Source organism: Cetorhinus maximus, chromosome 5 (assembly GCF_964194155.1).
Source record: "Cetorhinus maximus chromosome 5, sCetMax3.hap1.1, whole genome shotgun sequence".
NCBI classification, from domain to species: domain Eukaryota; kingdom Metazoa; phylum Chordata; class Chondrichthyes; order Lamniformes; family Cetorhinidae; genus Cetorhinus; species Cetorhinus maximus.
Window position 1 is genome coordinate 167,253,087 of NC_135883.1, and position 12,957 is coordinate 167,266,043.

Genomic DNA, 12,957 nt, shown 5'->3' on the forward strand with positions numbered 1-12,957 from the left:
GCCCCATGCTTTTTTCTTCCACCAGAGTCCTGAGCCACAGGAACCTGCTCTCCTTTACCAGGATTTCATACCTACTCCTTTCCAACTTAATCAAACAGCCTTAACTATTCTCACAGTCTCTGGATCTCATAAACGTAATTTATTTTTCTAATTTTTGTCATCATGCACTTTTTGTCATTCACTTTTATTATGCCGATCAGTTCTAGATTTGCCCACGAGGGGAAACATTCTCTCAGCGTGTGCCCTGTGAAGGCCCCTCAGAATCTTATGTTTCAATAACATCACCTCTCATTCTTCTCAACTCCAATGAGTGTCGGCCCAACCTGCTGAACATTTCCTCATAAGACTGTCCCTTCATCCCAGGAATCATCCTAGTGACCCTTCTCTGAGCTGTCTCCAATTCAAGTTCATCCGTGCTCAAATAGGGAGACCAAAACTATACATAGTACTCTAGGTGCAGTCTCATCAATGTCCTGTACCGTTGTAGCAAAACTTCCCGATTTTTGTACTCCATCTCCTTTGCAATAAAGGCCAACTTTCCATTTGCCTTTCTTGGTACTTGCTGTACCTTTTTTTGTCCATTCATGGGATGTGGGCATCGCTGGCTAGGCCAGCATTTATTGACCACCCCTAATTGCCCTTGAGAAGGTGGTGAGCTGCCTCCTTGAACCGCTGCAGTCCATGTGGTGTAGGTACACCCACAGTGCTGTTAGGGAGGGAGTTCCAGGACTTTGACCCAGTGACAGGGAAGGAATGGCGATATATTTCCAAGTCAGGATGGTGAGTGACTTGGAGGGGAACTTGAATGAACCTGAATTCTAACTTTTTGTGATTCATGTACAAGTACACCCAGATTCCTCTGTACTGCAGCATTTTGTGGTCTCTTCATTTAAATAATATTCTGCTTTTCTATTCTTCCTACCAGAGTGGACAACCCCACATTTTCCCACATTATACTCCATCTGCCAATTTTTTACCCACTTACTTAACCTATCTATATCTTTGTGTCCTCCGCACAGTGTGCTTTCCTACCAACTTTGTATCATCAGCATATTTGGCTACATCACCCACATCACTAATATAGATTGTAAGTAGTTGAGATCCCTGTGGCACCCCACTGGCTACATTTAGCCAAACTGAAAATGACCCATTTAGTCCTACTCTCTGCTTGCTGTTCATTAGCCAATTCTCTCTCCCAAACCATGAGCTCTTATCTTTTTTTTAATTCATTCATGGGATATGGATGTTGCTGCTGGCCTAGGCCAGCATTTATTGTCCATCCTTAACTGCCCTTGTTCAGAGGGCATTTAAGAGTCAACCACATTGCTGTGGGCCTGGAGTCACATGTAGGCCAGACCAGGTAAGAATGGCAGATTTCCTTCCCTAAAGGGCATTGCGACAGTTGTGTCACAGTCATCATCAGGCTTTTAATTCCAGACTTTCCCACCATCTGCCATGGTGCGATTTGAACCCAGGTCCCCAGAACATTACTCTGGGTCTCTGGAATACTAGTCCAGTGACAATACCACTATGCCACCACCTCCTCACATCTTGTGTTCTCTTATCTTACTTTTTATGTGGCACCATATCCTCCAGTCCCACAACCCTCCCTATCTCTGTAATCTCCTCCAGCTCCACATCCCTCCCTATCTCTGTAATCTCCTCCAGCCCCACATCCCTCCCTATCTCTGTAATCTCCTCCAATTCCACATCCCTCCCTATCTCTGTAATCTCCTCCAGCCCCACATCCCTCCCTATCTCTGTAATCTCCTCCAATTCCACATCCCTCCCTATCTCTGTAATCTCCTCCAGTCCCACATCCCTCCCTATTTTAGTAATCTCCTCCAGCCCCATCTCCCTCCCTATCTCTGTAATCTCCTCCAGTCCCACAATTCTAGTTGGGGGTGGGGGTGTAGTCAGGTAGGACCTGTGGGACATCTTTGGGGTACCCCCCAGATGCACTGCCCCGAAGCTCAGAAGTTACGGGCTAATATGTTAAAGTGCAGTGTAAATACAAGTTCTACATTTTCAAAGATAGTGATATACTAAATTATTCTTCAAATCTAATTTGCAATCAGTAAACGATGCAAAGCATCACAAAATAGTAATGTTTCATGTTCAGTGCCATCACGTACTGCTCTTTAGATTACATTACCTACCCTGGGGATTAAAGAACCCTGTCATCCAAAATACATTGGGCCTGCCCTCAAATATCCAAGAAGAAAATTGCACATTTCTCTCTAGAAACTCTGTGAACCAAAATCCCAATGTGGAAGAATCCCAGGAAATCCTCTTCCACATCACAGGGACACGAGCATTGTACATGTTATCCAAGGCATCTGTTAAATTCTGTAATGGAAAAGAGAGTGAGCATTACACTTCAGAAAGAATCCTGGACTCACCCAGGCACAGGCAAATGATCTAAACTATTTTTTTCTGTATTCATGCACATAATGCAAGTGTCGCTGGCTAGGTCAACATTTATTACCCATCCCTAATTGCCCTTGAGAAAGTGCGGTGAGCTGCCATCTTGCACTGCTGCAGTACATGTGGCATAGAAACACCCAGAGTATGTTTAGGCAGGGAATCCTGCAGCTCGAGTGTTGTTAGAGCTGCAGTCATCCAGGCAAGTGGAGAGTATTCCAACATATGCCTAACTTGGGCTTTGTAGATGACAAGCAGGTTTTGGGGAGTCAGGGGTTCTTTGCTGCAGGATTCCCAGGCTCTGGCCTGTTCTTGAAGCCACAGTATTTAAGTAATTGGTCCAGTTAAGTTCCTGGTCAAATGGAGGAGCAAATCTATTCAGACAAATAGAAACAAAATGCATACATTGGAAATCTGAAACAAAAACCTGAGCAAGAAAGAACCAGGTTGCTCCACATACGAGGCATTACTCTTCCTCGACTGCTGGTTGATCTGCACATTTGCATCAGGTTTTATCTTCTTCTGAATCTTTTAGGCTTTTGACACATTAGTGGTTTATTAGTATTAGAAACAAGAAATTACTTGTGTTTATAAATTCTCAGCAACATAGGGTGGAATTTTCCAGATTTAAAACCTCCTCCATGGCAGGTTTAATGTCGGGTGGCGGGGGAAACGACAATGTGGCTGGAGCTCAAAAGTCCATTTTCTGCCAGCTTCAAATGTGCGTTCCCATCTGTCATGGCAGTTCGCCATTCCTGCCACAGGCAGGGGGGAAACCATTATGCATCCCGTTAATGGATGCAGATGAAGGCCCGACCAGAATCGAGTGCCCTGCTGCCCAATCAGCTGCGCCACCAGTGAGTTTTCACGTTGGTCCAGTACATGTCTGAACCAACAAATGTCAGACTTATCTGCAAGAAGACTTACCTGGAGCAGCTCATGGAGATCGGAAAGGAAGATGGAGGCCTCCAGTGACCGGATCCTGGAACAGAAGTGGGTGGAGCATCTATGACAGGGATCTTCCAGTAGGTGGATTTTCTATCTTCAAGGGTGGGTCTGTTGAGGCCCAGGTGGGAAACCCCCCCCTGACTGCATAATTAATGAGGCCGGCATTGCGTGATACGTCGTGAATTCCCACTGGCCTCTGTGGCAGGAAAGACTTCCTGTTCCCACCTCCGCCATGGGGACTAAGTCCCGGAATGGAAAATTCCACCCATTGTGTTCTTTATGCATCTAACTAAGCCCCTTGACAACATTTTTTAATTCTTTCACAGGATATGGGCGTCACTGGCTTGGCCAGCATTTTTATTTCCCATCCCTAATAACGCTTGAGAAGGGGTTGGTATTGTGGTGTAGGTACACCCACAGTGTTGGTATGAAAGGAGTTTCAGGATTTTGACCCAGCGACAGTGAGGGGATGGCGATATATTTCCAAATCAGGATGGTGAGTGACTTGGAGGGGAACTTGCAGGTGGTTGTGTTTCCATGCATCTGCTGCCCTTGTCCTTTTAGGTGGTAGACATTGCGGCTGCAACTGTGTGTCAGTGGTGGAGGGGGCGAATATTTATGGACGGGGTGCCAGTCAAGCGGGCTGCTTTGTCCTAGATGGTGTCAAGCCTCTTGAGCTGCACTCATCCAGGCAAGTGGGGTGTATTGCATTACACTCCTGGCTTGTGCCTTGTAGATGGTGGACAGGCTCTGGGGAGTCAGGAGGTGAGTTATTCTTCGCACGATTCCTAACCTCTGACCTGCTCTTGTAGCCACAGTATTTATATGGCTAGCCCAGTTCAGTTTCTGGTCAATGGTAACCCCTAGGATGTTGACAGTGGGGGATTCAGCGATGGTAATGCCATTGAATGTCCTGGGGGGGTGACGGTTAGATTCTCTCTCGTTGGAGATGGTAATTTCCTGGCACTTATGGGGTGAGAATGTTACTTGCCACTTGTCAGCCCAAGCCTGAATGTTTTCCAAGTCTTGCTACATTTGGAAAATGGACTACTTCAGTATCTGAGGAGTTGCGAATGGTGCTGAACATTGTGCAATCATCAGCGAACATCCTCACTTCTGACCTTATGATGGAGGGAAGGTCATTGATGAAGCAGCTGCCACCCAGCAGCCTTTCACAAGCCATGCTGCAACCACTGAGGACCACCTTCTAGGAGCATTAGGATAGGCAAAGACACACGGAATACAGGCACTAAGGGAATGCACAAGGGTGATTTGTTTATTTCCAGTTACAAAATATGATTGAATTTATAAATGTGGATTAGATGGTACATTTTCTGGTGGGTTTTAATTTTGTGTTGATAGAAAGAGGATGATGTGATGGTCAGTGAAAGAGAAAATGCAAGGAACCTGGGACTTGGTGAATGGAGAGGAGTGGTTGAGATTACTGGTATCACTCATGAATTATTTCATCAGGTAGAACCCAGACATATAGGGCTGTGTCCGTCAAAGCCTCCCTTCTGCTTCCTGATCCTCTGCTTGCATGATGCAATGCCTGTGGTCACACAATAGCTCCACATTGACAGAGTGGAGTCCCCATCGGTTCAGGAAAATGACAGTGCTCGCACTAGGCACATGAAGGTAACATGGGTGCAGTCAATGGCAGCGAATACCATGGAGATGCCTGCAAACCTGCTCACTCCCTACTTGTCTCTGACAAAAAGGAATGAGAGGAGAGATTGGATAGGCTGGGGTTGTTCTCTTTGGAACAGAGGAGACTGAGTGGAGATTTGATTGAGATGTACAAAATTGTGAGGGGCCTGGATAGAGCGGATGGGAAGGGCTTATTTACTTTAGCCGAGAGGTCAGTGACTAGGGGGCATAGATTTAAGGTGATTGGTAAAAAGATTAGGGGGGAGATGAAAGAAACTCTTTTCACTCAGAGGGTTGTCAGGGTCTGAAACTCACTGCCTGAAAGGGTAGTAGAGGCAGAAACCCTCAACTCATTTAAAACGTTTCTGGATATACACCTTAAGTGCTGTAGCCTGCAGGGCTACGGACCAAATGCTGGCAAGTGGGATTAGGCTGGATGGCTCATTTTTTGCCTGGGGCAGACATGATGGGCCAAGTGGCCTCTTTCTGTGCCGTATGCTTTCTGCGATTCTATGAAATTGTTTCTCTGTCTGAATTGAGCAACAAGGCACTGCAAACTACAAGATGTTGCTTATATTTCCAGTACAAACCTGGAAGCAGGGTCCCCTTGACAGCCACAGGCAATGAGTTCTTTACCTGCTTTGGAGTTGTAGTTGTGTCTGCAGCAGTTGGAAGATTTCAGTTCTGACTTCTTTAGTAATGACTCCAGCACTGATGTCTCTGAACTTGAGGTAAGAGAATTACTCCCTAAAGACCTGCTGCTGAGAATCCCTCTCCATAGAACCATAGAAAAGTTACAGCACAGAAGGAGGTCATTCGGCCCATCTTGTCCATGCCAGCCCGAGGACACCCAGGTGCCCTTTCTAATCCCACCTTCCTACACCCGGCCCATAGCCCTGCAGCTTATAGCACTTTAGGTGCAGATCCAGGTACTTTTTCAACGAGTTTAAAGTTTCTGCCTCTACCACCAACTTGGGCTGCGAATTCCAGACACCCACTACCCTCTGCGTAAAAAAGTTCTTCATCATGTTCCCTCTACACCTTCTGCCACTTATCTTGAATCTATGTCTCCTGGTTCTAGAATTCTCCATCAAGGGAAATAATTTTACCCTGTCCACTCTATCTATTCCCTTCATAATTTTGTACACCTCAATCAAGTCACCTCTCAGCCTTCTTTGTTCTAAGGAAAATAACCCCAACCTATCCAATCTCTCCTCGTAGCTACTCCATCTCCTCCTTCTTCTAGCAGCCTTTCCTGCACTGCACAGCCCTTCTTTAGTGTACCATCTACAAGATGCACTACAACAACTCACCAAGGCTCCTTCCACAGCACCTTCCAAACCCATGTCTGAGAAGAAGAGCAGCAGATGCCTGGGAACTCCACCACCAGCAAATTCCCCTCCAAGCCACACACCATCTTGACTTGGAAATATATCACTGTTCCTTCACTGTCATTAGCTCAAAGTCCTGGGACTCCCTACCTAGCTGTACCTGCACCACATGGACTGTAGCAGTTCATGAATGCGATTCACCATCACCTTTTGAAGGGCAATTAGGGATGAGTTATAAATGCTGGCCTTGCAGTGATGCTCATATCCCATGAATGAATGATAAAATTAAACTTAAAATGCGAGCTGCATTTGCTGATATTAGAGTAAGACTGACCTCGCTCATGACGATGGTTCCCTCTATGGCCAGCTGTAAGTCAGTTAGACAGTTCCGGAGCATCATGATAACCTTCTGCATTCTGTCAATTTCTTGACGCAGGAAGATATTCATTGAATTCAAAATTCCCATTTTTACGAGGCAAGCTTTCACCTATCAAAACAAAAGGCTCTTTCAACGTAATAAACAAGTTTATAGTAACCACTATCTTTTTAAATAGTGATACAGAAAACCTAATTTTCAGAAATGTTCCTTTTACAGCAGCAAATCCATCAACAGCAATTTCAAAGTAATGTTGGGTGATGAAAAATCCAGTAGATCCAGAGGGTTTGAATTCAGTTTCAAGTACGTATGGATTACTAAACTCTCCTTGTACATATCGTATTTAGCACTAATTCAGCACTGCTGGTTACAAAATGCTTGGGACAGTTAGTTGAGAAATGGTCATACACTGTTGGATGGCACTGAGGAGATGCTCACAATATTTGAACTGTGATACTTGGCCTTGAAATGATTAAACAGGCTAAAATACTTTTAAAACTTGCCCATCAAAAAAAAGAAACTGCTGAGTGTCTCACCTTGGTGGAATATTTGCCTGACAGTCTCCCCAGCTCCTGACTCCATCCTAAATCCCGAGGTCAAGCTTATTTGCATGAGGGGGATGGCTGGCTGTGACATTTCTAATATCCTGTGAGCTGTGATCCATAAGGAACTTGGATACTCCCTCAGGGGTTTGGGCCGTAATAACCAAAGAATGTGCAAAATTGAAACAAAGGAGGGATTTTCCAATTGCTGCTTTCAAATCATTCCATGTTATAGAGTGTCATTAAAATATTGGCATTTGCCCCCCCCCTCCTATTTCTGCCAAAATATTCTCCAAGTTTGCAATTACAGCTGCATCATGAATACTTTGACTGGGGCAGGATATCTTGCCAGGTGGTGTCATCCCACCAGCCCCACCTTTTCTGGTGTCAGTGTGGTGGGGTTGGGAGGAGGGTGGGCAGATGTGAGCAGCTTTAACTGCTACTTCTAGTGCAATTTCTCTACACTACAAAAGTGTCAGGCACCTGGTAGCGCTGGGTCCAATCCCAGATTCTGGCTTGCCTACCCTGTTCAAACTACCAGTGTCCTTGAAAGCTCAGTGAATAAATACACTCAGGGTGTAGCTCCAAGCCAAAGAAAATTAGGGGTGGAATTGTCCCAAATTTGCACTGTGTGGTAGCGCGCAGGTGAAACGATGTTGGCCACAATGGCAGCTTCTCACATCGTATCGTTCCAAACCTGCCGTATTAATTATGCATTCCTGGGAAACACCATTTTGATGGCGAGCGGGCTTTCATTCGCCCGTCACACGTCACCTCGCTGCTTCATCACGCCAGGCATCATATTTAAAGTCCAGCTGCGTGCACACCTCTCAGTGCTTCCAGCCCATGACTGCTGCATGGGAGACATGGCCCCAAAAGGCAAGAAGACTACAGCCCCCAGGTTCAATGACGCATTGCTCGAGCACCTTTTGGACACAGTGGGGGCTCACTGTGATGTCCTCTACCCTGCTCCGGCCGCAGGATGAGCAGAAACATCACTAATCCGGCTTGGGAGGCAGTGGCAGCGGTGGTCAGCACCAACACCCTGCAAAAAAGGACAGCTACCCATTGCCGCAAGAGGATGAATGATCTCCTCCTTCCGTTAGGGTAAGTCACTCTTCTCATCACTCTCAACTCACTCACTCACAAACCCATCACACATCCACAGGGATCTCACTCACTGCCAGTTCAAGGGATATTACCATTCACTCTCTCACACACCTTCATTGTCCTCATCCCATCCATGGCACCACTCACTACTCACACATGCCAGGCATACTTATCATCTGGCCTGGCAGGCGTCCTGTTTACACTCATTCCATCTTTATTCATGCAGGACAAGCTGGCACACAAGAGGGAGAAATCACAGACTGGTGGCGGAATTCCCGAAATCAAGGTCCTCAAGGACTTTTAAAACAGAGCCATCCAGCTGGCCGGCGAGAATCTGGACCGTTCCTGTGCTGATGGTGAGGTCGGCTGTGCTCTATCAAGTGAGGTTCCAGCAGTGCAACATCCATCAGACAACCATTCTGTGAATGATGTGTCCTGTTTCACAGGCCACTGCCATGCTCTAATTATCTGTCCTTGCTTTCGCAGGCACATCTGAGAGAGTCCATAGCCTAGGGCCTCCAATCAAGCCCCGAGGGAAGTTCAGAAGAGGAAGCCACTGAAATCCTCCCTGAAGTCCTGTCACAGCGTACGCCCACACCCTCCACCAGCACAGAGACACACACCTCGGTGGGACCTAGCTTTAGAGTAGCCTTGGGATCACAATCTGGTGAGCATATTGCACTGTCTGATCCATAGCAGGCGGTAGCAGGGACTTCCAAGGTGTCCGACAGTTGGAGGACTGCTAGAGGCCAGGAGTTTGCTGAGTCCAAGTTAGATGACGAACCTCTGGAGTCGGTCATGTCACAGTTGCTGGTGTTGTAAAGGCAATCTCGGGAACATCAGGAAGGGCTGTCCGCTGCACTCCTCAGATTGCAAGGCAAAATGGCGGAGTCCTTCTGCCTCAGGTTGAGGTGATAGCGCCAGCATGCCAATGCACCAAGGTCAACATTGATAGGATAGCGGCCACCTTGGAGACCTTGGTCCAGGATGTCGCTCCTGCGCTGCTGCATGGACTGAAATCCATTGCCGATGCCTTTATTGGCGTCCAACAGTGTGTACGCGAGAGGGGTGTGGGGCAGCTCGATCTCACTCTAGATACCCCTTCCCCTCATGGAGTCAGCCAGGGGCCCTTGAGGCTCAGGAGGTCTATCCAACCTGGGCCATCCATTCAGGTGACTCCGGGAGCATCCGTCCCATCCGAATCCCCTCTTCCTGTGACCTCAGCAGCTCCAACCCTACAGGCCGAGGGGGGTGCCACTGCCACGCAGCAGGACCCTGAAAACAGGCTGGGGCCCCCCACGTCTTGGCTCTCTAGAGGGCACTGTAGCTGTCAGCAGGCTGCCCCCACCTCTGCTGTGGATGTCTGGAGAGAACCAAGACGTAGAGGCAGCGTTAGGAAAGTTAAGAAAATGTAACTCTTTTGAGTCAACCGAATAAACTAAATTAACAAAATTGGGACAAATAAAAAAGCAGTCCCTTGAAGGGAAACTGCATTGCACAGTCTTGGCACAGATGTTGATTGCTTGTACATCATGTTCACTATTGTCAATAAACTCCCAAGAATGTCTCCCTGCTTATGGCTCCTTGTTCTGTTGAACAGTGTTCATGTCACTCAGACGTGAAACCTTTCTGCACAAGGTAAAAGGCAGGTGTCTTCATCCTGGGCCTCTTCCCTGTGCTTCATTCAGCCTTCAGACCACAGTGATGGTCCAGCCTCACATCCCCTGGTCATATTAGTCTTGCCTGCACATCGATGGTGCTTGTCATTGCTGCCAGAATGTCATGGGCAGGTGCCACAGAGTTCTGTCATTCTCTCTGTGTTCTCTCAGCACAGAATCACAAAATCACAGAATTGTTATGGTGTAGAAGGAAGCCATTTGGCCCATCATGTCTGCACAGGCTCTCTGAACATTTTAACTTAGTGCAAATCCCCTACCTTTTCCCCTGCACATTGTCTCTATTTAAATAATTGTCCAATACCCTCTTGAAAGCTTCAATCGAACCTGCCTCCACCATATTTCCAGGCAGTGCATTCCAAACGCTCGCTGTGTGAAAATGTTTTTTCTCACCTCGCATTTGCTTCTTTTGCAAAACACTTTAAAACTGTGCCCTTTGGTTCTTGATCCATTTACAAGCAGGAACAGTTTCTCCCTATCTATTCTGTCCAGACCCCTAATGATTTTGAAAACTTCTATCAAGTCTCCTCTCAGCTTTCTCCTCTCCAAGGAAAACAATCCCAACTTCTCCAATCTTTCCTCACAACTAAAGTGTCTCATCCCTGGAACCATTCTCACAACCTCTTCTGCACTCTCTCCAATGCGTTCACATTCTTCCCATAGTGTGATGCCCAGAACTGTACGCAATACTCCAGCTGAGGTCTAACCAGTGTCTTACATAAGTTCATCATAACCTCCCTGCTCTTGTACTCTATGTCCCCATTAATGAAGCCTGGAATACTGTATGCTTTAAAAACAGCTCTCTCTACCTATCTTGCCACCTTTAATGACTTATGTACATATACACCCAGGTCTCTCTGCTCCTGCACACCCCTTAGAATAGTATCCTTTATTTTATACTGTCTCTCCATGTTCTTTGTACCAAAGTGCATCACCTCACACTTCTCCGCATTGAACTTCATTGAACAGCCACCTATCTGCCCACTCCACCAATGTGTCAATGTCCTTTTGAAGTTCTCCACTGTCCTTTGAGGTGGGACTGGCCCCCATCTCTTCATAATCTGTGACCAGTGACACTGTGCTCCTGAAGGGGTCAGATGCTGAAGGCGGACAAAGGATCAGGTGCTTTTAAAGTTTCATGGCTGCATCTCTACGATATGACCCTGATCACAGAGTGCAAGTGAGCTGCCCTTGACCAGACAGGAGTCAGACATTCTCACCGGCTATGTGAAGATCTATGGAGTGTTCTCACTGCATGTTGTCATCATCCTCCTGCAATTGAGTGACTGTTAGGGCCTCCACTGCGCCTCAATGACAGGAGCATTCTCACAGAGAATATGTGTGCTGCCATAAGCCAGACTGGAGTTAAAACATTCACAGAGGCAATATGAGGATCTATAGTGCCTCCTCACTGTATGTCTTCATCATCCTCCACAAATCTAGCAGCTATGAGGGCCTCCCAAGCGCACCTGCCTCATCGCCATCTTTGTCACTTTCGAGGACCTCCTTACCCTCATCACCATCGATGTCCTCCTCAGCCAAGGAGGCCTCCAGCTCCTGTATCTCCTCCTCAGCCAGCTCCTCTTCCCATTGCAGCACCAGGTTGTGAAGGGAAAAGCAGGCGATGACGATGTGTGACACCCTCTGGGGACTGTATTGCAGGGCTCCTCCAGACTGGTCCAGGCACTGGAACCTCATTTTCAGCATCCTGATGGTTTGCTCCACCAAGTTGTGAGCTGCAGCATGAGCCTCACTATACCTTCACTCTGCTGCAGTCTGAGGCAGCTGCACGGGTGTAATCAGCCACATTCTCTGCGGTAGCCCTTGTCCCCGAGGAGCCAACCCTGCAGCTTCTGTGGACCCTGGAAGATGTAAGGGATCTGTGACTGACTGAGGATGTAGGAGTCATGGATACTCCCTGGAAACTGTGCACAGACCTGCAGGATGCAGCTGCACATTCAGCGAATGGAACCCCTTCCGGTTGAGATTGTTGATCATGTGTTGCGACGGAGATCTCAGTGCCTCATGAGTGCAGTTGATAGCACCCTGCACCTATGGGAAAACAGAAATCTGGGCAAATCCAATTGCTCTTGCATCCTGGCTGTCCTGGTCCTGTGTGAAATGCACAAAGTTGTGTTCCCTCACGAAGATGGCATCCGTGACCTCATGGATGTATTTGTGTACTTGTGATATCCCACAGGGGTCACCTGTGGAGCCCTGAAAGGAGCCACTGGCATAAAAATTGAGCACCACAGACACTTTCACGGCCACTGGCAGTGGATGCCCTCCATGTCCCCTTTGGCGCCAAATCCTGCAGCAGCTGGCAGTTGTGGCCAGCCATCTCCCTAAACATGTGCCGTCTTTGGCAACACAGATTGTCGGTCATCTGCATGAATGAAAGGCAACATCTAAAGACTCTGGGTTAGCCAGGGGCCGACCAACAATGGCTTGCTGTGGCTCTTCAGCAGTGTGCACAGGAGTGCCAGCAGCCCGTTTTACTAAAAATGCACCCACCCCTGCCCTACTCCACCTGACCGATTGGCAGCAGCTTTGCCTATTGGGCTGCATGCTGTGCTCTCAGCTCAGGCACAGGTATTCTCCTAACCCGCACTGCAAGGCTGCACTGTTAGCTTGAGCCATGGGGGAGACTGGTCTAAACCGGGATGCTGACAATGCAAAGGGCTGTGAGCGCCTCCACCAGTGACTGCTCCATGGCCAGCTTTAGCAAGGAGATTGTACAACGTGTGCAGTCATCCAACTGTACTGCAGACCACTAAAAAGCTCATTAGTTTGCAGTCTGTACCTGAGGGGTGAAAAACTATGGAGCACTTGGTGGCACTTTAATGCCCCCGCGTTGCTCGAGTGGGCAGATAAGCTAGAGGCGCGACTCCAATCATAAC

The 12,957-nt window shown here is 47.5% G+C and overlaps 1 protein-coding gene across 1 annotated transcript in view; it reads right to left on the reverse strand.

Moving 5' to 3' along the window:
• The window catches only part of LOC144681151 (dynein axonemal heavy chain 8-like), a 1,659,468-nt gene that overhangs the window by 15,067 nt on the left and 1,631,444 nt on the right, over positions 1–12,957 (reverse strand). Inside the window, exons 68-69 of the mRNA XM_078542878.1 lie at positions 6,688–6,840; positions 2,160–2,349 (exon numbers count right to left, since the gene is read on the reverse strand). Of these exons, the coding sequence (XP_078399004.1) occupies positions 2,160–2,349; positions 6,688–6,840 (343 nt within the window). The remainder of the gene's footprint in view (positions 1–2,159; positions 2,350–6,687; positions 6,841–12,957) is intronic.